Consider the following 25297-nt stretch of genomic DNA (forward strand, 5'->3'; position numbering starts at 1 on the left):
CCAAAAAGAGTTCAACACAATTATTCTGCATACCTGGAGGATCAGATAACAGATTTTTCTTTCACCATTTAATTTCAGTAAGCTTTTGGTATTTATAAAAAGTGTTATGTTGTGCTTTCCCCAGGCTGGGTGCTCTTCAGATATATGGATTTCAGCTCTCAAATTCCCTACCAGCATGGCCATGATTGAGAATTCGAGGAGTTGAATCCCATCTATCTGTGCAAGGCTATTCTGGGACATTAAGTTGATGTGGATCAGTTGTTTTTATTTTATGTTAATTATCTTTCTGGTGGTGATTTTCAGACGAATGCCAACTGGACCAATGTTCATTCAATCAATCTAACCCTGGTGAATGTAACCAGTGAAGACAATGGGTTCCTGCTCACATGCATAGCTGAGAATGTGGTAGGAATGTCTAATGCCAGCGTACTACTCACTGTATACTGTAAGTCAATGGGGAGAAGAAGAGAAGGGTTCAAGGGTGGGAAATCCAGTTTATGGGAGGCTGTTGTGCACTTTTCCGGAGCAAGAACTTATCAGGAGAAATCTTCCTTGAAAAAAATAAATTATGTGGACTTCTATAATGAGACCTGGGAGATTTCTCGCAAGTATGTTGAGATTTTTCCAGGTTTATTAGAATGAAAAATGGAAGAGTAATACAAGTGTTTACAATGACCACTGCTTCTTCCAGCATATAGCATAGACTATGGTGGACAGTCTGTGGTCCTTAGATGTTGTGGAGCTACAATTTCCAGCATCATCAATCAGCACCCATCATTATTGATTGTGCCAGTTGGGACTTCTGGGAGTTGTAGTTAAGTAACAGCTGGAGGACCTCAGATTCTTCACCTCAACTTAGACCCAATACAACTTCACTTGGTATATCAACCAAATTCCCAGTATTGCTGACAGCTGGAAAAAGAGTCGCTCGCTTCTAATAGTAATGTCCTGCTGATTTTTGGCAGCAAGTGAAAATTAAAAAGATGCATTAAGTTGCCAGTAGACTTCAAATGCACAAGCGGCTTCACTTTTCTTTCTTTAAGCTTCTCTTGTGGCATGCTAACTAGTCCACTGTGGCTCTCAGCCTGAGAATTTGACAGTCAAGAGACTTATGTTCTGGTGAATGCTCTGACATTTGAATGAGATGAGTCATATCCTTGGAAATCCTTGCTAATATGCATGTTCTTACTTGTCCTTCTGGATCACTTGAGTGGCAGAAAATGGCTTGCCTCTACAGACTGCCCATGGATTCATGTACAGTCTGTTTTTATAAACAGCAGTACATCCTACCCATGTGTAGAAAGATAGCAATAAATGAAATATTGAGAAGTGTCTGAATGATCCCACAGGATTGATAGTCCTATCAAATGACTTAAAGCTGCATCAGTATCCTCACTGGGCTGCATACACCAAGCTGTACTAGAATATTTTAAGGATGGGCATCCTCTTGTGAGTAGGCCACTGTTTGCATACATTTTTTAGGCTTCAAGAGCTGTTAGAAACAGGACAGTGTTGGCAATTTTTCCATGCTTTAAAATGCAGTACTTTCTCTACTTATTTCTGCAGAAATCCTGTAAAAAAGAGAGGAATCTCTGTGTTTTGCCACTTAATTTTGGTGACCCAATACTGAGATGGAGGAGAATATGTATCATATAGGCCATGGTTTCCCCACCCTTGGGGTATATTGGCATGTTTAGAGTTCGGAGCCTTGAGTCCACATTTATTTTCTTCATTTCCTGTTACTTTGCTCATGAGAAATGGAAGGGACAATGCATAGACAATATATGACTATACACTTTAAACATGTTAACTTCATGAGTCACCCAAAATGGGAAAAGCTCTCCAATGACGCTCATGTAAAGGTTATATTCGTAGGAATCCCAGATCAGCAGGTACTAGGGCATTTTATAGGACCTTGAATCCATTTAATCCAAAAGAACATGTATTTGTATTCATGAATATTTTTGTATCCACTATAGTTCATTTTTCACAATTGGCACACTCTTCTGCTAACGCATTGCAATGGTACACCATGAAGGATTAAATAAAGTAGCTTTTCATTTTTTTACAAGATGAAGTCTGTTTAATATATTTTGCAAATTTCTTCTAATTTTAGCCCACTGAGAAGTAATATACTCCACAGGGCACTGACTTTTCAGCCTTTACCTCTGAGCATTGGAAATATTACTCAGGTTCCTCAGAAGACTTCTTCATAACTCAGAGAAGACTATCTTCATAACTCAGAGAAGAAGGCTGAAAAGTGCATGTAGTAATACCTTCAAGGACATTCAAGGACAAGCAAGGACTAGAAGCTTGCTTTCAGCAAAATAACTTGTCGTGGTTATTTCTTTCCCAGTACTTCTCTGAATCTATACAATAGATTGTACTAAATATTATTCTTCAATCAGCAAGAATATGTGGAAAGCTGTACAAGGATGGGGAATATCCCTTATCATTTTGCTTCTTAGGTTATGAATACTGAAGCATAGTTTGAAGCTAGCTTTGTTCATCCTTGGTTCCTGTGGAGAGTTTGGGCAACAGCTCTCATCAGCTATAATGCTCAGAGGCCAATGATCATAGTTGATATGAGTTGAGATCCATGACATTATGTTGGGGAAAACTAGTCCTAGAGGACCTTAGGTAGTGTTGTCCCAATTTCTTGTGTCATCAAATATTGCAGGAGAGGGAACAATGGCATGCAGCCAGAAAGATATGGAGACTGCAGGTTTCCCAGTCTTATAATATAGGAAGCCAAACTGTTTGCCAGTCCGGGAAGTTTAGACTCAAAGCACCCCTAACTTTGTGTACAAAATGCTCTTCCTTTCTTCTTGCCTTCATTTCTGTATTGAAAAAGTAATGAAAATGCATATTTTAATATTCGGGGGGATGAGACTTTACATGATCTTAAAATGCAGACTGAATGTTTGAGTCTTTGAAAGTTGAACCCAGTTCTGCTTCCATCAGAGTTTAGAGAAAGCTTGGTCCATCTGTGTTTTTTCTCCCCCTAAAGACTGTGGATGATCATTAATGTTTGTTTGCATATCTCTTCTGCTGTTTAGCTCCTCCCCGTATCCTCAGCCTACTGGAACCTATCCGGCATATAGAACACTGCATCGAGTTTTCAGTGCACGGGAACCCTCCACCCCAAATTCATTGGCTGTACAATGGCCAGTTTCTTAGGCAGACTGCCTTCATCCACATGGAAGTCTACCAGGGTGGGGATGTCACGGATGGCTGTTTGCTGTTCAACCATCCAACTCATTACAATAATGGCAACTACACCATCGTGGCTACCAACTACCTGGGAACAGCCAACCAGACTGTCAGAGGACATTTTCTGGAGAAACCATTTCCAAGTGAGAGATTGACAGTTTATAGCAGGGGCGGGCAAGTTTTTCGTAGCTTTTTTTTTTTTTTTTAATAAAAGAGTGGGGGTCCACGTGCACTTCTTTAAAAATGCAAATTTTTAACTATGGCATCTGCATACCCCAAGGTCATCATGGTATAGTGGGGAAACCAAGGTTCTAGTCCAGCCTCAGCCATGGAAGCTCAACTGGGGACTTTGGACTATCACTGACTCTCAAGCCCAGCCCATCACAGATGGTTCTTCAAATGGGGATAAGCCTATGTAGGGAATGCAGTGTACACCAGTTTGAAATCTTGTTGAAAAGTTGGGATATAAATTTAACAGATGAATTAATTTGGAGTTAGTCTGTCTCTGTCATTTCAAGGGTAATGGTGAGTGTAAAAGGGGTGAATACTTGTATGTCATACCTTGCTTGAGACATAAATGCAAAAAATAAAGGAGGTGTAATAATATGAGGATCCAGTTAGACAATATACAAGACCAGTTATTGTTTCTCAGCCCAGCCCACCTCTCTGAATATTGGTTGCTGTGAAGATCAAATTCACCTCCTGGAAGAAAGGTGGGACATACATCTAATGAATGAATAAACAGATAGGATTGGGACAACAACAGAAGTAGAACAGTACAATGTAAATATTTCATTTAATTTAGTTTAGCCTTAAGTGCATTTTGTACTAAATAATTTATCATGTTTCTGTTATTGAGGAAAATTTTCTCAGCTTTTCTCCAAGTAGGAGGGAAGAGAAACTTCTCTTTGCTTGAATGGTGATGGTGCTCCCAATGTTCCTTCTTCCCCAACAAACCTCATTAATAGGTTCATTCAGCTACAGTTAGGGCTTCACATGGTTCAAACAGCTGTTCTTGGTTTCAGAAGCTCTTGGAGAAGCCCCCACTTGCAAACTAGATGTAAATAGCATATCCCAGACCCAAAATCTGTCCCCCTGCCCCAAAATGGAAACTGAAATTACTGGATCAGATCTGGCTTGAATTGAACTACTTTAAATACTAATAGGTGCATGTACAAAAGATATCCAGAGTATCTGATTTGATCTGACAATTCTAACTGAATCACTGCTTTGATTCAGAAAGCTGATTAAGAGTTTGATTGGATCACATTAGAGTTAAATTTCCAAAATGAGACTCCACATATACTTGATTAACTGATAGAATTCATCACGGTAACCTGAGACAAAGGCTCTCCTTGTAGTTGACCTTTAAAAAGAGTTTTGGTAATGAATGGAAGACAGACCTATCAGAGCTATTTGATAGAGTAACTAAATGGAACTTCCGAGTTCAGAAGGATAATACTTCTGAGTAGTGGATCCTCAGGATACCTAAACAGAGAAAGTTATCAGGAGGTCAGTTTTTCAGAGACGATCTGGCTGGCTGTTGTCGAAAGTAGGATGCCAGACTAAGCAATCTTTTGCCCAATTGTCCACAATTGTCCACATGTAGGAACAACTGCAAACAAGCAAATAAGCAAAACCAAAAAATTGTTCTGCCTATAAGGGTATAGATAAGATAAGGGTATGTAATTATTTTTGTTTTCTCTTTTTCAACAAATTATGTTATGTGTCTGCAGTCTAGCTGAAGTAGCAGGATTTATGTAGTGCCTTCCACTTTTTATTTTAAGAAAGTCCTTGTAGAATTACTTTTTTCAGGCATTTAGACATGCTTGTTACCATCTGGTCTGCTGTCATGAGAATGCAGAACACCTATTCGTTACCTCCCACAATGAAATATGACATTTTGCTATATAGGGAAAGCACAATGCCAGTGATATCCTGATTTATTATTTATGCTTTGCTATACATGAAACTTTCTTTATTAGTGATATATAGAGCCCATTAAAAACCCAAATCTTATGCTTGAAGAAGTTATTTAGATAGGAAAAAAGTGCATTTGGAATTTCTAGGCAGATAAGATTCTGGCTAAGATCCAATTCACACAAATACTGTAGTAAGTGATGCTTTGAAACCATTTCTGGACTGCACTATCCCAGACAGTGGGTGGGAACAGTTGCAAGATGTAGAGTGGCAGGAAATAGGGATTTGGGGAGAGTTGAAGCAAACAAAAATCTGGTACAAGCAAAGGGAAAAATGAATTCTTCTCTCACTGTTAACTGGTCATGCTGGCTCAAAGAAGATACCAGGGAGGTTTGGTTCTTATTTACAGCACAGTCCGTGTGTTAAGGGAGGGAGAAAACCCAACAATCCAGTTATATGCTAAAGATGCAAGTTAGTATAAAAGATTACCAGAGAAGGTTATGAAATAAAATGATGAAGTTACCTTTTGCTGGATATATTCCAAGCAAATATATAAGGCAACTGGCTCCAAATTCCAGACAGGATGAGCTTCAGGGCATGAGCCTGTATCACAAGACCATAAGCCCTGTGCATTTTATGCATCTTCACTGTTCTGGATGCCAATTACAATTAAAAAACAAACAAACAACTCTTACAGATCCTTAAATCTTAAATTAGTCCCAAAGGAATGAAAAAGAGACCAAGGTTAGAGTTCAGAAGCCAACAGGTTGCTCTTATATATCAGCAAGAGGTAGGGGACAAGGAACTGATAGCATTGGACCAAAAACATCAACCAAAGAACCCACCCAGAGTTGTTGGGGGTCAAGTGGTGTACACATTTAATAAATCAATCCCAGCAAAAACTTAAATATTGGAACCAAATGCAAAACCAAGTCAAAGAGCTATATAAAATTGACAAGCAACAGGGTCACCTGGGAGGTGAGTTTATATTATAAGAGGCCAAGGTTGAAGTAAACAAATGAACGTAATCATTTCATTAGAAAGTCCATCACAACTGAGTTTTCTAAAGCCTGGAATTTCCAATACTATTTCAATGCTCAAAGGAGATGTCACCTATTTTGTATTGTTCAATTTTGTCGTTGCTCCCTACCTCTAGTCTAAAGTGGCCAGTCCAGGTATAGTTTGAACACCTCACTCTTCTTGCATGATATTAGACTAAATAATTCAAATTTGAGCATTTCAGCTTAGCAGTGGGAACACATGCTTTGCACCTCTGACATCTGCATTTAAAATACAAGATAACAGGGATAAGGGACACCTTACTGTTCCTGAAACCAGAATTCAGTCAATCACAATGGGCAATTACTAGGTAGAAGGATATTAAAATACTTTAACCTGGCATAAGCCAGCTTTCAACCTTTCAAATAGGCCTTCTACACTTGGGGAAATGAGCTTATGTTTGAGATCTGGGAACGTGTAACCATGAGTTCTCTTTCATCTCTTCACTCCCATCCTTACATCCTTCAAAGCAGAGTTGCTATTAACTGTCAGCTCGTTTCGAGTACACCCTCTTGCTGCCTGTTTCCAACCATCAGATATCCAATTTGCTACAATTCTAGAGTGCAACAAAAGAAGCAAGAGGAGGATAGAAATAATTCAGCCCCATTATGCAGGCCACAGGACCATCACTCCTTTGCTAGTCATATTGGGCTAGCCGTGTCATTACAAACCAGTGCTATGTAGCCAAACCTTTGCTCTAATCAGTCTGCATTACACAAAACTGGAAGGAGGGGTCACAGTCAAGGTGCATAGAGTGCAAAAATCATAATTTATCCACCAAACAGGACTCAACCGATGCCACAGACTGTAAACCTAATTTGCCTGGTTGCAGACCATTATTCATTTTCCCCCCAGATCACTGTTGTTGTTGTTTTGCAAACATTTTTTAAACAAGGGAATATGGAGAAACAACTATCCATCTATTTTAATATGGTCTACTTTTATAGAAAGCCATTTGTATCAGCAGGAATTCTTTCCTGTCACTTTTTATTCAATCTTTCTAATTGGAGCTGCTAGAGATTGAAGTTGGAAACTTCAGCAAGTAAAACTGCTATTCTGTCACTGAACCATAGTTATTTTCCAACTTGAGAGCATGCAAATCTTAGGGAGTAATAATTGGGATCATAATTAGAAGCCTTTCTCCAGATTCCCCTTGCCAGCTGAAAAATAGGTCTGCTAACCCCAGGTTTGTATCTCTGTTTTCAGCAGGTCAGGCAAATGCTAGACATAGATAGATAGATGATAGATGATAGATAGATATGCCTTTTGAAATATATTGTTTACTGCATGTTTTAATTATTTAATGCAAGCTACTCTGATATGTACCTATTAAGATGCATATTCACACAGCAAATAATACTGGGCACAGGCCAGTATTGCTCTCCATAAGTCTCCCACCCAACCCCAAAAGAAGGAAGAAATAACTTTTTGCCCCGAGTTTTAAAAGCAAGTTTAAATTTGCCTCTCCCCCAGAGTAACCAAATAAACAATTCACTCTCCCAAGACAAGATTTGTTGTAACTTACGTACATTGTCAGAATATGCTGATCTGCGAAACGGTGTTTCAGTATAACCAAATTCCTTTGTGTTGACAGTATTTTCAGTTTCTTGTAAGGTCTGCTGACAGTCCTCTGGAGGGGCTCTCCTGTGTGCCCTTAGTGTTGTGTTGCAGAAGCCACTTTCATCTGAGAAAGAGTACAAGCTAACTCATTTCAGGGTTCTCCATCTCAAAAGGGATTTTAAATCCTTTAAGTTTTAGTTTGTTCTGATATTGGGTAGAGGTGAAACTGGCTTTCTTTTCTGGGCCATGTAGAAGCTGAACATTACTGAGAGTCATTCATAGAATATATCAAGGATTCTGTCTGGGTATTGAGCTAATGGAAGTATGTAGTTGAAGATCTCCAGAGCCACGATCTTACACAAAGGGCATGAATGCATGGAACAATTTCCCAGGTACCATGCGTAATTCAGCAGTAATACTCATGTTTGGTGGGCCAAAGGGCTCCAGTTTCAGGCTATCTGGAAGAAGATGGACAGTCATGGTCAAAATTATTGATGTAGATATTGCTGAACAACATGATTTAAAGTTCTGATTTAGTAACTGCATTTGAGTCTCCATTCCCCACTCCACCCTGGTAGCTCTTTATGCAGTGCTCCTGCAGCAGACAATGAGAATAATGCAGAACATCCAATAAGATGCAGTTTGGTCTGGAAAGAATATTGCATGAATCCATCGCCTGGGTCTTTAAAGGACCTGGTCAGAGATGTATGAATGGAGGCTGCATATGACAATTTTTTTCTGTCTTCCAATGCACAAAAGTAAAGAGGTTCTTGGTAACCAGTGCAAATTTAGATCCATTGAGTTTAATTAGATTTACTTTCAGGAAAGTGGGGATAGGGTTAGGGCTAGGTTTTACCCAAATGTCTATGCAAAAAACAGAAGTTATGTCCGTTTCTTTGTCTGGATAGATAGACTATATTTTTTTTTTGGTAGGCCATTCTGGTGATTTTAAAGATTGGTTTCAGGCATAGGCGTCTGCACAGGGGACAAGGTGGCAAATGATGAAACATAGATTGTGACATTGTGATGCAAACATGACTTCTACTTGCATCCGACATTGCAATGAAAGACCATGGTTTTCATCATGAAGTTGGGAAACATGTTTCATTATTTTTTTCATCATTGCACTTTATATCAGGTGCCTATGGTCACAAGGGTGTTGAAAATGATAGGGGATTAAGTTTGCATAGAATAAACTTGGAGCACACACATCAGATGTATTTGTTTGATATGTCTGCATTATGTCATTCCTTCAAGAAACTGAAAGTTACCGTAACCTAACCTACCTCACAGAAAGATTGTGAGGACACATGAAATGACTGACTGAAAGTCATCTACAAAGTCATCTACTAAGCTTTGTGGATGAGTAGAGATCTAAACCCAAGTCTTTCTGGGTTGGAGACCAACTACCTACCCCCAATTCCATTCTACATCTAACTGATTATCTTGGAATACTTTGAGTGTAGCTACTTACATACCACTTTTAAAAGAGGAAATGTATTCCCAAAAAGGTAATCAAAAGGGGTGACTTTTACTTATGGTAGATTTTAGTGCAGTTAGTATAATTTAAATAAAATTCTAGTTCACTGCTCTGTAGTGGGGAAGACTCTGCCTGATTGTTTAGATATTAATGACTGATAGCTAAATTGGGCCCTTTGATTCCCACTGATTTTTTTTAAAAACCAGACTTGAACCAATCAGCTTTCTAAAACAGAAGACAGTTTATAGAGGAATGTTCTCTATAATGTCCTTTGTAAACTAGGACACATGGCTACTTCTCCCCTCCCCGCCCCCGCAACTCTTGACATGCCTGATCTGTTTCAAAAGATCAGATGAAAGACTGTATGTGTGGGAAAGTCTGTTAAATCAGAGAAGGGGAGTTGACCCAGTGGTTTACTGTTTACTAATAGCATCACTACTGTTCTCCAACGATGCTGATAACCATGTTGTTTCTCTCTCTCTCCCCTTTGTCTTTATCTCCTTTTATCTTTTACAGGCATTTCAGATATCTTTGACACATGTAAGTTTTTCCTTGCCTGTTTGATCAGACTACAAATCTTCTGCATTGCTCAGACCTTTAACCAAAGATTTTGTGTTGGTAGAGCAGAAAGAACGTATTTTAGGCAGGCGCTGAAGGGCAGAGCATCACTGAGACAAATCAGGAAAAAGCTGGGCATATTAATTTTATTAAGTTATATGTCACCCATTTTTCAGTGGCTCTGGATGGGTTACCAAAACATTTTTTGTTTTACAAAAGTGTAAAGGCAGCACATTTGCTGAAGCTAACTATACCTAGGTTATAGAGGACTTAATGCTTCCAATCAAAGCATTGAGGGGGCTGGGTTGAAATAATTGCCCCCTTTAATTTGATAAAGAGACCTCTACTCATGTTATATGTTAACATAGATCAAAGAGAAATGACCGCTTGTCTTCAACTTTTGGAATCTGGTGTTGCTTCCCATCCAAGGGATGATTCATTCAAAGCTGTAGCGAAGTGTTACACCCTTTCAAACACCTGCATACAGTATGTATATGCCTGTACACAATCATGGCTGGAGTCACACAACATGCTAAATCATGCTTTGTTTAACTGTGGCTTGCTGAACAAACCACAATGTATTGGTTCTGCATTGCATATTAAGTTGTAAACCAACCACAGTGACTGAATTAAGGCGAAGCCAGAACCAACCAAACCACCTTTTGGCATGGTGTGATATTTTAATCCAGCTCCCATGAATAACATTTTTAACTTCCGACTGGTAGAATATAGCCTTATTCCTGAAGCTTGAATCCACCAGGTGTTAAACCAGCTCACATAATAAAGTCTAACTGAACTGGAGAGCACCTGGATGGGAAAAATGTTTGGAATTCATGGGGGTTGAACAATAGGAACCAGAACATTCACATACAGCCCTAGGCCACTTCATCACTAAATAAGAACAAGAGTGCCACACTTCACTCATGAGAATTTCAGTGACATTCTGTTTTGCTTTGAAAAAACATATTTATTTCATCAAACTGAGCATGCAGAAGCATTTTTCTGCACATCACTAGTATTTTCTAATTTGCTAAGAGAAAGCTGCTAGGATTATGGGCATAGCTAAAACAGTATCAGCCTTTTCTAGGATTTGATGGAAGTAAAAATAAAAGAGATGTGGGCGGTCAGGGGAGAACTCAGAAACAGTGCTATGAAGATGGTAGGTGTTCTCATTGATCATGAAAGGGGAAGCTAAATGCATAAAGGGAACAGAATATTGAGAAAAGGCATGGTTGGCTGGTCCCCTGACCAAGAACACTCCATAATGTGGTATTTTGTTGTAGGTTTCACAGAAGAAAACATGACAGCCTCCGAGAACTGGATATGTAACTTTTTACAAACAAATAAAGGAGCATAAAGTGTATATTGTCTTCGGATTAGGATACCAGTTCTTTAAAACATGAGGGGGCTTCCTTTCTTTGATTTTGTTTCTTCTTTCGTACAATAGAAGTTGGGATTCCCTGCAATATATTAATACAGAAAAAATAACTTTTCCCAGTGACAGACAATTGAAAATTAGAACATCCATCAGACATGGAGATGACCATCAATTCAAGGGATTAGGAGTGGACCAATTTATGGAAGAGTATAAATCTGATCAACAGCAATTTGCCAGCTATAGGATGGAGTCTACATGACCAAAGGCAGTATATCACCAAGAGAAGCCCATCTTGGTCATGTTTTTCCAAGTCTAACTCAGGATCCTTTTAGTTTTTTATAAGTTGACTGAGAGTATTTGGATGCCTATGATAGACTGTAACTCTGAGTTGGGGAATCTGTGTTCCTCCAGATGATGTTGAATTAAATCTTTCTGTGTCTTTTCACCAATGGGTATACTACCAGGGGTGTTGGGATTGGTAATTTAGAAACATCTTCAGGACCATTAATTGAGGTAAATGTGATGGCAGAGGGGTAACAGTGCCAGACAACAACAACAACCTAGAAATAAAGGCTTTGTTTTAAAAGCTTTATCATGGGTTTGTTTTAAAATTAGACAAAGAGGATAGGATGCTTCAACTGGATGTGTGAAGGAAATAAAGTGACAAGATGATATTGGGGCAGGAGTGGGAAGGAATGAACAGAGATTTTCTAAGAGTAAAGCATGTATTATATGCATACACATGTGAAGTATAATATTGATCATGTATGTACACGTTTCTCTGAACTGTGAAATAAACTTTTTCTTCTTTTGCTCCTTTGGTTTCAGATGAGTACAGTCCAAGTCCCTCCCCTCTCATCACAGTGACACATAAGCCAGAGGAAGACACATTTGGGGTAAGATTCTTGTGACTTGATGGTGGGAAAGAATTTTATTTTAACTGCAGGTATATATTTTGAGGGTCTCTGTAGGAATGCAGTTTAGTACCTTTTCTACTCAGAAGTGTCATATGAACCACAGTTACTGATTTCCCTTAAGATGGTAAGTCAAAGCCCAACTAACCCAGTCATATCATCAACTATCCTGGCTAGGGTTATGGTTTACTAGCTGTTCACATGTTGTCGGTTGTCCTAGAACTGTGCTGCAAGGCAGGACTAAGTCATTCATACGATTGCAGAATCAAGCAAATATCGTCCTATTGTTCCCCTTCAGAGAATTCCTCTTTAGAATTTGCTCCTAGGAACCTGAGGTTGCCTGACAGTCCCTTGAGGGATGGGTCATGAGACATGCCTTTTTGGGTTGCAAAGAGTCCCCTTTCCCCTATTCCAAGAAGGAAACTAATCACCTTCCTGTTTCTCAGGGGCACAGGTATCACAGAAGGCCAACGAAATGGAGTGCCCGTTTAAGGAACTAAAATGAATGCCCAGTGAGTGGAATCCTATTCACCACACACATGCCCTGGCCCTGAAAAAGGAACTCAGTAAAGATCACTCTGGCAGCTTGCACATGAGCGTGTTTAGGGTGTTGAGAGATCAGTTACTCAGGTCACTTTACTACTATTTTACTAAAGATTTAAACACCATCAACTCCCAATCTTTTGGACTGTTTTCAATGCCTTTATGTCCAGGCTGTTGTTGCTGGAATGCTATATCTTCAATAGCTTGTTGGTTCTTCTGTGCTTCGGTCTATTAATTTAGTTTGATCATTGCTTCTGACAATGACGATAATTCAGACTGGGTTATAACCTCCTAGGTGTTGCTGGACTGCAGTTCCCAACATATCCCACCACAGGACATAGATTCTGATCCCCGAGCTAAAGTTGTCCTGTTGTAAAGGACTGTTTTTGCAGTCCAGATCTGCTACCCCTGCCCTTGACCCTCTTTCCCTCTCCCATTTAATGCCTACATTATTTGGATGGCAACTGAGCCCTGAAACAGCTTCATTTTTGTTTCATTGTTGATTGGTAAGCAGAATCTCTGGGTGTGAATGTTGTTTTCCGTGGATGCAGAGGAATATGAAGTTAAATGCATAGGGGTAATATGTAGAGGAAAGGTGTGCAAAATAGAGTTTGGTGGAAAGATACAATGTGATTTTTCAAGGGTGGATGAATTGGCATTTCTATGCTAAATCTGAATGCAGTTGCCACATTCACATAATCATCTATCCCTGAACATATAGGCCATATGGTGGCTTAACATAATGGCCTGATTCACCATAATTTGGAAGACTATCACTGTGTCTTCCAAATTATGCTGAATCAGGCCATCATGTTAAGCCACCATATGGCCTATATACACTGCAGACTGGATTGCAACCTAGTTTAGCTTAGTGTAGTCTATGATGCATCATTTGTGTGCATTCAGCTTATAGAACAGGGCAACACAATGTCCTAGCACCCAACAAGATTCCTTCCATACCTGATTTGTGTTAAGTACATCTTCCCAACCTTAGAGCCATTTTATAAACACAGCAAAAACTGATGTTCAAACACTCCCTGGGGTGTTACCACTTTGGACAGTGGACAGATGTTGGGGGAGAAAAAAGTTGAATAGGGAAACACAATACTGGTGCAGAGAAATATGTTATATTATGTTTTTGCTGTTGTGCTTATCTGTATTGCATGCAGGTTCTGTTTCTTAAGGAGAACAGTCTTGCAAGTTCCCCTTCCTCCTGGCCTGTTTTGGCTCCCCAACTTTCCACTTGTAGAAAACAAAGCAGAAAAAACAACTAGGCAGATCTGATAAAGCACAGCATGTATAAAATATGAGGATCATTCCAGACTGGAGAAGACACTAGCTTGCAAGCAAGAAAACATCTCTTTACTTTATGCAGTGTTTATTTCATTTTTAAGGGAAGTAGGGTTTATAATCAAAGCAAAGTTACACAGAACAGGAATCATATTTTCCCAAATAGTGAAGGAAGATCTTTTAAGAGAAAGCTTTCTGTACACCCAAAAATGAAGGATAAATTATCTGTCAGTGTCTTTACCAGAAGAATCTGAGCTGCCTTCAGCAAGGCTAATCTTCAGCCTCTTCTCTTTTGCTTCTCTCCTGCCTTATTTATGGATCACATTGCTATCCTTCCTACCCCTTCAAAACTTTTCAGAGATAGACAACTTCTGTTTTTGCCCTTGAATGTTGTCTGTGGGTCATTTTTCCCATTACATGGCAGAAAGCCTGGGTCTCCCACTAAAAAAATGCTTGATTGGGGCTGCAGCAAATCTTGTCTCTCTGCTGAGTATGCCAGCGTGATAGATCTCTTTGTAAAAATGAGTTGATCTCACTCACACATTATTTCATTTGTAGTTGTTAGCGTACTCACCCTTACAAAATCTGGAATGTGTGAAATGCCCTCAAATGGTTAACATTATGTCCCATAACAATTCACAGGTGAAACTAACAGCACTCTTACACAAATGCCTTCTTATATCAAGAATTACTAACCCATATAAACAAGATTTCAACATCTCAGGAAGGCCTGGTTGTGATTGTTAAAAACAAATATGTTTGTTAAAACACAAACACTTGTGCACTAGGGTTCTCCTCCATCAGATGAATCCAATTGTAGTCCATAAAATCTGTTTATAAATCTATGGCTCTTTAAGGTGTCAGGATGCTTAGTTGCTTGAAATATAGCTGCCCTTCTGGATAAAGCTATCATAAAATGCCTTTCTTTAGCTGCTACAAGTATACTGATTATAATGCATTTTCTCTACTAGTACTTCCCATTTCTGATTGTGGTGCTTTGGTACCTTGAAATGTCTGCCAACTAAATGGATTATTCTGTAAAATATCACAAGCCCTTTGGCATTTTGAGGGCTGTTGGTTTAAATATAGGTGTTTTTTTTATTTAAAGCACCTTCAGATTCCCCATCCTCCTTTGCTTGCTTTGACGCAGAAGGAAAGTCCACCAAGGTGTATAAATGGAAATGGAAATTTGTTCACAGCAGTAGTTAATGCCAGGATTCAGATTAACTTCACATCTTTGACCAGTATTGGTTTCAACCAAATCCCCTCTGTTAAGCATTAAGGAAACTGCCTTTCCTTTTATTCACTCATTTGTTCATTCATTCATTCATTCATTCATTCATTCATTCATTCATTCATTCATTCATTCATTCATTCATTCACAGTTTCCTTCACTTAGTATAGTATTATGTCTATACTATGTGATAGTTTTTGTAAATAAGCAGTGTAAGAGAATTCTTTAGCTATTTTTGTGCTTTGTTTATGCCTAAGTGAAGCAGGGTTTTATATCTTATAAGGCTGATATTACAAGTTGGCCAAAGCTGTAATCCTGAACATAGTTACTTGGGGATAAGTAAATGGGATTTAATTCTGTGTTGACATAAACACAGTATATGACCTAAGCATTTATAAGTAGGTATTTGTGCCTTAAGGAGAACCAGTTTGGTGTAGTAGTTAAGGGACCAGGCTAGAAACCAGGAGACTGTGAGTTCTAGTCCTGCCTTAGGCACAAAGCTAGCTGGGTGACCTTCGGCCAGTCACTCTCTCTCAGCCCTAGGAAGGAGGCAATGGCAAACCACTTCTGAAAAACCTTGCCAAGAAAACTGCAGGGACTAGTCCAGGAGTAGGACTGACTCGAAGGCAATCAATCAATCAATCAATCAATCAATCAATGCCTTAAACTTTATATCTGAGGCATGATTGCTGAGGTAGGAGCACTGGCACATCCACGCTAGCTATTTCTCTACATAAACTTCTTTCATGCAAACAATATTTTAAGGGAGGTTATCATTCATTCATTTTATATGGCTGCCCATTTCACCACAGTGACTATGGGAGGCTAACTGTGATGGAAGGCATGAGCGGGAAGGATTCTGGAAGGGAGCTTCAAGGTTACAGGGAGGGGGAGTAACAGTCCAAGCATCTCCTCAGCCCTCAGCCAGACTGTGTGAAAGTAAGGAGGAAGAGACTGGCCCCTCCCTAAGGGCTTGATGGTTATAGTTGCTCTCGTTGGGGAATTAGAGTTAGTCTGGCGAGATTCTGTCCATTAGGTGCAAGCTAATAAAGAAGCTGAGCTGATTTCCGGACTCTCTCATGTGATTCCTGGGCTGAACCTGACACTAACCACAGTTATAATTAAAATACAAATAACACAAAACATCAATACGTGTAATAGCAACTGAGATAAAACCGATTTGCCACAGGTCAGTGACTTCACAGGCCCCAAATAACAGTCTGAACCCTTTGCCTGGATCTTCAAGGCTTTGTGAAAAGCCAACAGGACTGAGGTCATTCTAATCATATGGGGAATGGTGTTTTAAAGGGCAGATGCCAACCTTTCTAAAGAAGAGGTAGTATCTGATCCTAATAGTTTGATATTTTTGGAGCAAATGCCAAAAATAGCGTAGCGTGCATTTATTTGCATGTGAGAGCAGAATTGCTAGAGACCCACTTAACAGTGCAGAAAAGCAGCGATTGCTATTGGTCATTGTAGAGCTTTAGTCTTTTAAGTTATTGTCATTCATTTATACACTATTCAATTTTATACCATATTATTATAATTCATATAGTTTTAATATTAATATTAAATATAGATTACCTGTAGATCTTTGTGAAATAGGATCTTATCATTCATGTCAGCTTTTTAAATTTACCTTCAGTGGTGAGTCTATAGTTTTGCCCAAATTTAGATTTCCATGATGTTCACTTTCGTCTTTAAAACCTAAAACATACCATTTTAGTTATACTATTGTTATTCTGCGAGCCTCTTGAGCCTCTTAGAGTCAGTTTGGAGTTGGGCAGCACCTAAATTGAAATAAATAAATAAATAATGTTATTCCAATTTTAATTTGTGCTATATATCTAAATGTTAGTCTTTTCTTGTAATATATCATTTTGATTATTACCACAATGGGATGGCTGTGCTTTTATTTTTGAATGTTATGCTGGATGATGACCAAAATAAAGAGGCTTGTCAATTTGATCGAACAGCAGAGGACACAGTTATAACTGAGCTCAAATGCTGGAATAAATTCATTTTGGTATGAACCGGTTGAGTTCTCGAGCAATAGTTCATTTAGTTGAAAATGTTCCAATGATTGAACAGTACTCTGTATGTGTGCCCAACCTTTCTAGTGCTTAACTCAGAAGTATACGATATTAATTTAACGGGGGGAAATGTTGAACTGATGTGCACTGTTCTGCTATGGCCTTCTCCTTCTCCTTGTTCCTGATGGTTTGTTTTTCTATCAAAACTATTGATAGAAAAACAAACTATTTCTATTTTGTATTTCTTGGGTTTAACTCTCTCTCTATATCATACATGCACATGAATACACTTCCCCTTCATTTTAATATGTAAGAGAAACGTGTAATGTGTATGTTGTTTTTACTTTAGAGGAGAATATGTGTAGCTCAGGGTTGAACTGTGGAGTCCTTGGGGTTCTCTGAGCTTGGTTCTTTTCTTACAAAAATGAAATGTTTGCAAGAAAAGAACCAAGCTCAGAGAACCCCAAGGACTCCACTGTTTTTACTTGATTTGAAATAAAGACAGTTTAATTATTTTAATTATGTTGTTATCTGCAGAATTCTGGTCAATGACATAAAAAAAAAGGCTACTACTACTACTAAGAGAAATATATAAATTGGAATGCAAGTGATTTTGAGAATTCAATGCGCCTCTAACATCCAGAATGTCGTTCATAGGTATCTATCGCTGTGGGACTTGCGGCTTTTGCCTGCGTCCTCCTGGTGGTCCTATTTATTATGATCAACAAATATGGTCGGCGGTCAAAGTTTGGAATGAAAGGTACAGATCAATCCCTTTTCCCCTCCTTCAATGAACTCGATGCTGGGAGAGGTAGGTGGGAATTGTTTTCACAGGGTTTTAAATAGGTTTTAGTTCAGGGATTGCAAATATCTTCATAGCGGGAAGACAGTTGTGCAGTAGAAACAGGTAAACATTAAAGCTAGCAGACCAAAATCAAGAAGCCCCAAAGAAACATGCTGTATTACAAAGAATGGAATTCAGAAAAGGAGAAGACCTTCTGTGCCATTATGACTGGGGGTCACCAGTGCTAATTATTGGTTTGTTATGTGTGCCATGCTGGGCTTCAGTTTGTAAATTCACTTAGTAGTGAATAAGATTTGATTCACTGACAAAATGAAAGTGGCAACAGCTCCAGTCTCAAATACTAAAGGGAAATTTTAGGAAAGAGTGATTAATCATTAATACCATAATGAATGTGGTTTTGGTTCAACGTCAATGCAGAATTGAGCCCTGGGGGTCCCTCTTTCTGTTCTAGGATTATGTGGCTGTCACCAAGAGAAAGCTTTTGACTGACACTTTTGCTAGACAAAACCCAGATGCCCAGTCAGCTGATATCCCAGGGAATTACTGCTGCACTCCAGAAGCACACAATTACAGATGCCACGGTCAAATGGGGAAGCTATCAGGTGGCTGTCGGCCTTTTTTTAAAAAACTTTTTAAAAGACTCACAGAAAGAGGGAAACTGCAGTGGCCCAATTAAGCCTAGCATTGCCATGGACTGAGTTGAGGATGGGCTTATATACCCACCCTTTTCTTCCCATGCTTCATCTCTCCCTGTGTCTGGAGTGTTGAATGAAAAAGAAAATGGCAACAGAGATGAAGCCTCATAAATAGCCTCATAAAAACATTTCTGGGCTTTTCCTTCTTTGCACAATGTTGATCCACAGTGATTAATTTATCTCCAAACAACCCTTGGAAATTCGGGTCTAAAACTCATCCCCTATAACCACACTGTTGACCGGATTGAGTCATTTGTGTGACACACTGTCCTGTCCCCTGCACTTCCGACCCAGCGAACCTGTTGTACCAACAGAACTTTTGAGTACCCAAGTCTAGAGAGTAAATTGAGTTGCAAGGACATTGCTAGTTGCACCAAATGCCAAACATGATGAGCATTCAAATGTTGGCCTTCTGTATGCAGGCAGTCGACCAGCATTGCTAACTGAGGTCCATGATAAAAGGGTAATGGCTATGACCCTCTTTTCCACTCATGGATCTTTTGAATACCTAAGTAGTGGGTTCTTTCAAGGACAACATAGGTACTCACATAAGGAATGATTTAATATTTGCTGTGGGTGATTGTTGAAACCATTTAGAAAGGTGTGAGTGTTGCTAATGTCATGATCACATTGTGCTTTTTGGAAGAATGTGTAAGAGCAGTTAGCTGGAATTCATTCTCTTTTGGCCACACTTCTCTGTCAAGTTGTAGCCTCCACTACTTCTCTCATAAATCACCGACATAAACTTCCCTCTGCAGAGTTAATTCGTTTTCTTTTTTAGAGGCTTTTTATCAGTAAGGCTGTTAAGCAGAATCTGCAGTACATGAAGGTGTCTCAAACCCAGGATGGCTGCATTTTCCTTCTTTGATTTATCTAGTCAATAACTCTCTATAAGTACTAGGCAAGTTGAAAATCTTCCTATTTATTTATGTAGTTATTCCTTCCTACTTTCCCCTAACCCCCCTCTCCTCTTCAGGCTTTTGATTCAGGGCATTTCTCCTGAAGGATGATGGTGAGATTTTAAAGTTGAAATAAAGGCCACACATTCCCCCGTTGTGGTTGCCTGTTTGATTTAATTGCACGGCATTCCTTCTTCATTAGCACTGAGTTAATGTTCATCGGAGTTGTTTGTTAGCTTAACAGCACACATTTCAATTTGCCAAGCTGAATCAAACAAACAATAATACTCCTTCCTCTGTAGGGCATTACACGAGGAACTACCTTTCTCAAACATCCGCATCCAGATGTGCATCAGTTAACATATTTTTGCTTGGGTTTCCAGGCATAATTCAAAGCGCGCATTTTAAGTTTTAAGTAGCGCTTAAGTTCCCACTGCAAGCATTTTGCAGGGGCTGGGGGAAGGATTGAGAGTTGGTAAAACAAGGATGGATCCCCCTTGCCAATTTTGGAAGGAATTCTGCAAAGGGAGTGGGATTTAAATGGAGATATGGGACAGTCGTACTTTTATCTGAAGTATAATTTTGCTTCTTTGCTACTGGAATGGAATTCTTGTAATGGAATTCTCTGTTTAGTCTGGTAGCTCCTATTCCTCCCTGTGAATCAAGAGCCCTCTTTTGACAATAATTACTAAAAATCTAAAGCACTGTTTTCCGCGCTGTGAGATGGGGAACAAATGAAAGCTATAATTTAAGATGACACCTGCAATATAATATAGGCATATCACAGTCTGAGAAGTCCCAAGAAATTTTATCAGATTTCGCCCATTTCACTGTCCCATCCATATGAGAGAAGTGGCCCCATGAACTGTGCCCCCCACCAGCTGTTATGTGTAGCTCTTGACCACCAATACTTTGCACATCCCTCCTGCAGGCACACTCCCATGCAAGAACCCTGGAACAACTTTATATTAGAATTTACCAATGGTCTGCAGAGGGAGGGGAATATTAATGAATGAATTAATTAATTAATATAAGATTTATAAACTCCCATACTCCAAGGCCCTAGGGGGTGGGACAGAACAAAACATACCACAAGAAGGAGTTCCACTGTGCTCATAGTGGGCACAGAATGGCATTTAAAGAAAAGAAATAGAGAAAATAAGGAAACAAAGCTTCAAATTTGCCCACCCACCTGAAGGAAAATAATAATAATAAATAGTAATAATAAATAGTAATAATTAAAGAAAGCAAAGATAGTACCAATTGTATTAGGTGCCTTGGGTCCAATTCCAAAACATCTGGAGTACCCCTTGAAGACCATCAGCATTGACAAAATCATCATCAGTCAATTGCAAAAGGCAGCTTTACTCGAAACAGCTTCCATCCTGCAGACGAGACCTTTAACACCATCAAACAACAGCATCTGCCTATCCCAGGTCCTTGGGAAGGACTCAATAGGTAGATAAAAATGCTCAATCCAGTCTAAACATCTGGCTGACTGTGCGACCAAAAAAACAACAATAATAAATAGGGAAGCATTTTTTTCATTTTTTTTCTCACTCCCTATTTACCAGTTCAGCTTTAGTTTAACTTGAAAGGTCTGAGATCTGTAAGAATATCTTCCCTTATACCCTTTAAACTATCTGCTGAGATGCTAATCTAAGACTCTTAAGGTTTTACAGAGGGATATCATGGTGATACCCTGGTCTAACTAACAAGCTCCCCCAAGCCTTGCTGGCATTTGCTTAGTGCCAAAACAGTTGTACCCTTTAGACCAGAACTGCATGAAGGATGTGGCCTTCCAACATTCCTTTTGTGGCCAATAAAATGGGTAGGAGCAATATTTGGCCCCTTTTTTGCATTTGGGGGATTTGGCAATTTTAAGGGGGAAAAGGATCACTCTAGCTTTGCAGATGCCTAAACCATACATAATTCCACCCATTAGAAGCATTAAATTTAGCACATGGACCCTGACACACATGCCCCAAAATAGACCTGGTATGGTCCTTAATCTAACCTAAATTGTTCCATTTCACTTAAAATTTAAACTACCCGTTTAGCTAAGACTTTGATGGTAGAGGATATTAAGTTCCTACTTACCTCTAATGCATTTTACAGTTAGATTAGCATCAGAAGATTGTTTTTAAATGAAACACGTAGCCAACTGGGAACCTCAAGGTGAGGGAAAGTCAATTTTTTTTGTTTGTTTTCAACAAAGCTAAAAAAAATTGTTTTGTTTTTAACCAAAATAAAATGGAAGAAGACAAACAGACATGGTCTTTAAAAAAAAAAATAATGTGAATTTAGCTTGCTAGGGCAATTAAGCAATAAATGACAAAAGGTTAATATAAGAAAAAAAGAATCCACCAAATTGCATTCCTGAATGAATGAATGAATGAATGAATGAATGAATGAATGAATGAATGAATGAATGAATATAGGTTTTAAGGCCATTCGAATGAATGAATGAATGAATGAATGAATGAATGAATGAATATATTCATTCATTCATTCATTCATTCATTCATTCATTCATTCATTCATTCGAATGGCCTTAAAACCTTTCTGCTACTCAGATGAAAGTAAGGAGATAGTAAAATAACTGTATGGAAAAGGAAGAAGAAGGAAGGCAGGGAGGAGGAGGAGGAGGAGGAGGAGGAGGAGGAGGAGGAGGAGGAGGAGGAGGAAAGAAAATCAATGATTGCTTGTAACTCACTCTGCAGTTCTTTAGAGACTGCATTATCATTGGCTCATTTACTATATGCTTCCATCAGCTTTGATCAGAGCAGCTATATGAATGTGAATGTCAAAAGTACTTGCAAAGACATTCCACTACAATTTAGAATCAGTTAATAGGCACTTAAAACTAAGTGGCGTCCTATCTGATTATGATTGTGGGGTCCTTAACACTTTCCCCCATAAATATAGAGTAACAGTCCTCCACGTTGATGGCCCAACAATGCCATCATTTTTATTTTAAGAGGAGCAGCTCTTCTGATTTATTTTTATGTATAAGATTTATAAACTGCTACACTCCAAGGCTCGGGGGGGGGGGGGGAGGAGAAAAAATACCACCAGGAGGAGTTCCACTGCTTGTGGCCACAGAATGACATTTACACACAGATACATATACAGAGAGAGAGAGAGAATATAGAAGAATGAATATCTGTCTGTCTGTCTGTCTGTCTGTCTGTCTGTCTGTCTGTCTATCTATCTATCTATCTATCTATCTATCTATCTATCTATCTATCTATCTATCTATCTACCTACCTACCTACCTACCTATCTACCTACATACATACATACATACATACATACATACATACATACAGTATTCTATGTATGTATATATATACACACACCCAAACACACACAAGCATATACATATACCTACATATGAAGAGAACATATAGAACAGTGTTGTCCAAACTTGGCCACTTTAAGATGAGTGGACTTCAACTCCCAGAATTCCCATGCTGGCTGGGGAATTCTAGGAGTTGAAGTCCACTCATCTTAAAGTGGCCAAGTTTGGACAACACTGATATAGAAGAAAAAATTATTCAAAACTCTTATAAATTAGCACACCCCGCCTGAAAAAAAAGGCTGGGGAATATACATATTGAGATTATCTGATGATTACAAGAGATACTGCTGTCTGCATCGTATTTTCTTCTTCCCTGAAGTGTGTTTTATGCATTGCAAACTGGTCATCTAATTATAGGCTCTGAGCCACAGACTAGTCCAAGCTATGAGACCCTGGCAAAGCAATCAGTGACGTCTGTTGTGTAGTATGCTGTTGAGGTTTAACTCTAAACATCCCCATTCTTATTTCCCTTGTGTTGTTAAGGCAAGGAGCGACAATCTGCACCCCCAAGCTCCTTTTTCTGGTTCCTGTCATCTGCACTAATCACTACAGTATTACCAAAAATCAGTCAGCAGTTTCTTACCATTTTGGCACGGGAAACATACAGAAACGATAGAATAGGCTCCACGAGGTTTAAGATACTCAAATGTTTCTGCTCCCCAAAGCTAGGAAAAGACCTGAAAGATCTGAGTCCTCTCCACTTAGGGCTCCATCCATTTTGCAGGAAACCTGAAGGCTAATAGGGAAAAGTCTTCCAGAAATTCATTCGGAGACCCATTGCTTTTAAACCATAATCATTCATTTAACGGACATACACTGCTAGAAAATGGTATCATTCTAACTTTAGTCCCTAGCTCAGAATGAAATAAAATAAAACGGTTAGCATGCACAACACTGTTTTTAGTTCTTATCTGATCTTTCCCCCCCCCCCCCTCACTACATTGAGAAAAATGTAGTGCTACATTGCTTTAGGGCATTCTGAATTTGTTAAGGTTTTGACCTTTCTGGGTGTGTATCTTTTCTTCTTTATTGGGTTTTAAAAGCCTCTGGATCTACTCTTCTCTTTGTTCATTGCTGGTTCTTCTCCCCTGCCTTTGAACATGAAGTGATTTCCGTAGGGAGTCACAGCAATAAGTATTATAAAATAATACTTATTTTATAACCCTTGACAAACTGAATGTGTGTGTGTGCGTGTGTACACATACATACATACACACACCCCATAAAAACTGTCTACTTCCCATTCATCCATGAAAGAAAACACAATCTGAGGCTGTAAAAAACAATCACTAGGTTGAACCTTTCTGTGAATTCTCTCAGTAGCAGCCTACCAGGAAAAAAAAATTGCACAGAGGAACCATATGATTTCCCAATAAGAAGATGTACCTGTAGCCTTCTCATAAAGCTTCGGAACTGTGACTCAGTACACAGGCTCTAACATGGCTGTGATATCCATCTGTGAATAACAAGTCCTTTTCTCTCTCTTACTAAGTGGCTTGGTTCCTGCGATTCTTGTCTCTGTAACCCTGAGTGGTGTATTTAGAGAATCTGTCTTATTGATTAGGTTTGAATGTTGTCCAGCTAATCAAGGAGCAGAAGAACAAGCTTGTCTTAAGCACTTGGGAGCTCTCTGTCCTGTAGAAGAGCTGGGCAGAAGGTACTATTAGCACTAATAACTGACATGCAACAAAATCTTTACATTTATTTTATTTCCTCGATTTATATAGCTGCCCATCTCACTTTTATGTGACTCTAGGCAGCTTACAATAATACAAATGAAAACACAAAATACGTAATAGAAAACAAAAAATAAAAACACATAGCAGCTGGGCATGATCTAACCTATCATATATACAACCAGGATGGGCTCTAACCTATGCTCAGGGCCCCAGGCTCAGGGATACAAAGCCAAGTTTTCAAGGCCTTACACAAGGCCAACAGGGATGGGGCCAATCTAATTTTGGGGGAATGATGTTCCAAAGGGCCCCACCAGCCAGCACTCCCTAGCTGATGGTACCCAGAGCATGCCCTTCCTACCAGATTGTATAGGATGGGTGGAAACAATATCTTTGTTGTTTCATAGTTTCCTGGAGCTTTAGGAAGGCTTAGATCTGGGGTGGGATCAGATTCTGCTTTCTACCTTCTCTGAAGTAGTCCTCTGAAATGGCCTCATAGTTTCATGTATATATTCTGCCTGAGGCTCTTCAGTTCATCTTCAGCCCCATTTTTGCTCTTGCTGTCTGGGGTGTAATACTAGTACAATAGCATACCAGTTGGGTGTCTTACAAACTTAGAAAGGTCCTCAAATTCTTCTTGGTCGCAGGTTGCATTAGTATTTTTCACTGTTTTTTG

The 25297-nt window shown here is 39.1% G+C and overlaps 1 protein-coding gene across 6 annotated transcripts in view; it reads left to right on the forward strand.

The window, feature by feature from the left end:
* The window catches only part of NTRK3 (neurotrophic receptor tyrosine kinase 3), a 345980-nt gene that overhangs the window by 141096 nt on the left and 179587 nt on the right, over positions 1-25297 (forward strand). For 4 of the 6 annotated variants that reach the window (XM_007425863.3, XM_088148672.1, XM_088148674.1 and 1 more), the window contains exons 7-11: positions 304-445; positions 3060-3356; positions 9749-9772; positions 11997-12064; positions 17840-17942. In XM_007425863.3, coding sequence (XP_007425925.1) covers positions 304-445; positions 3060-3356; positions 9749-9772; positions 11997-12064; positions 17840-17942 — 634 coding nt within the window. The remainder of the gene's footprint in view (positions 1-303; positions 446-3059; positions 3357-9748; positions 9773-11996; positions 12065-17839; positions 17943-25297) is intronic. The other 2 variants (XM_088148673.1, XM_088148677.1) reach the window with 2 other exon arrangements.

Source organism: Python bivittatus, unplaced genomic scaffold, assembly GCF_059951505.1.
Source record: "Python bivittatus isolate LINGU-HERP-01145 unplaced genomic scaffold, Pbiv_v1 ctg000530_np1212, whole genome shotgun sequence".
Classification (NCBI taxonomy): domain Eukaryota; kingdom Metazoa; phylum Chordata; class Lepidosauria; order Squamata; family Pythonidae; genus Python; species Python bivittatus.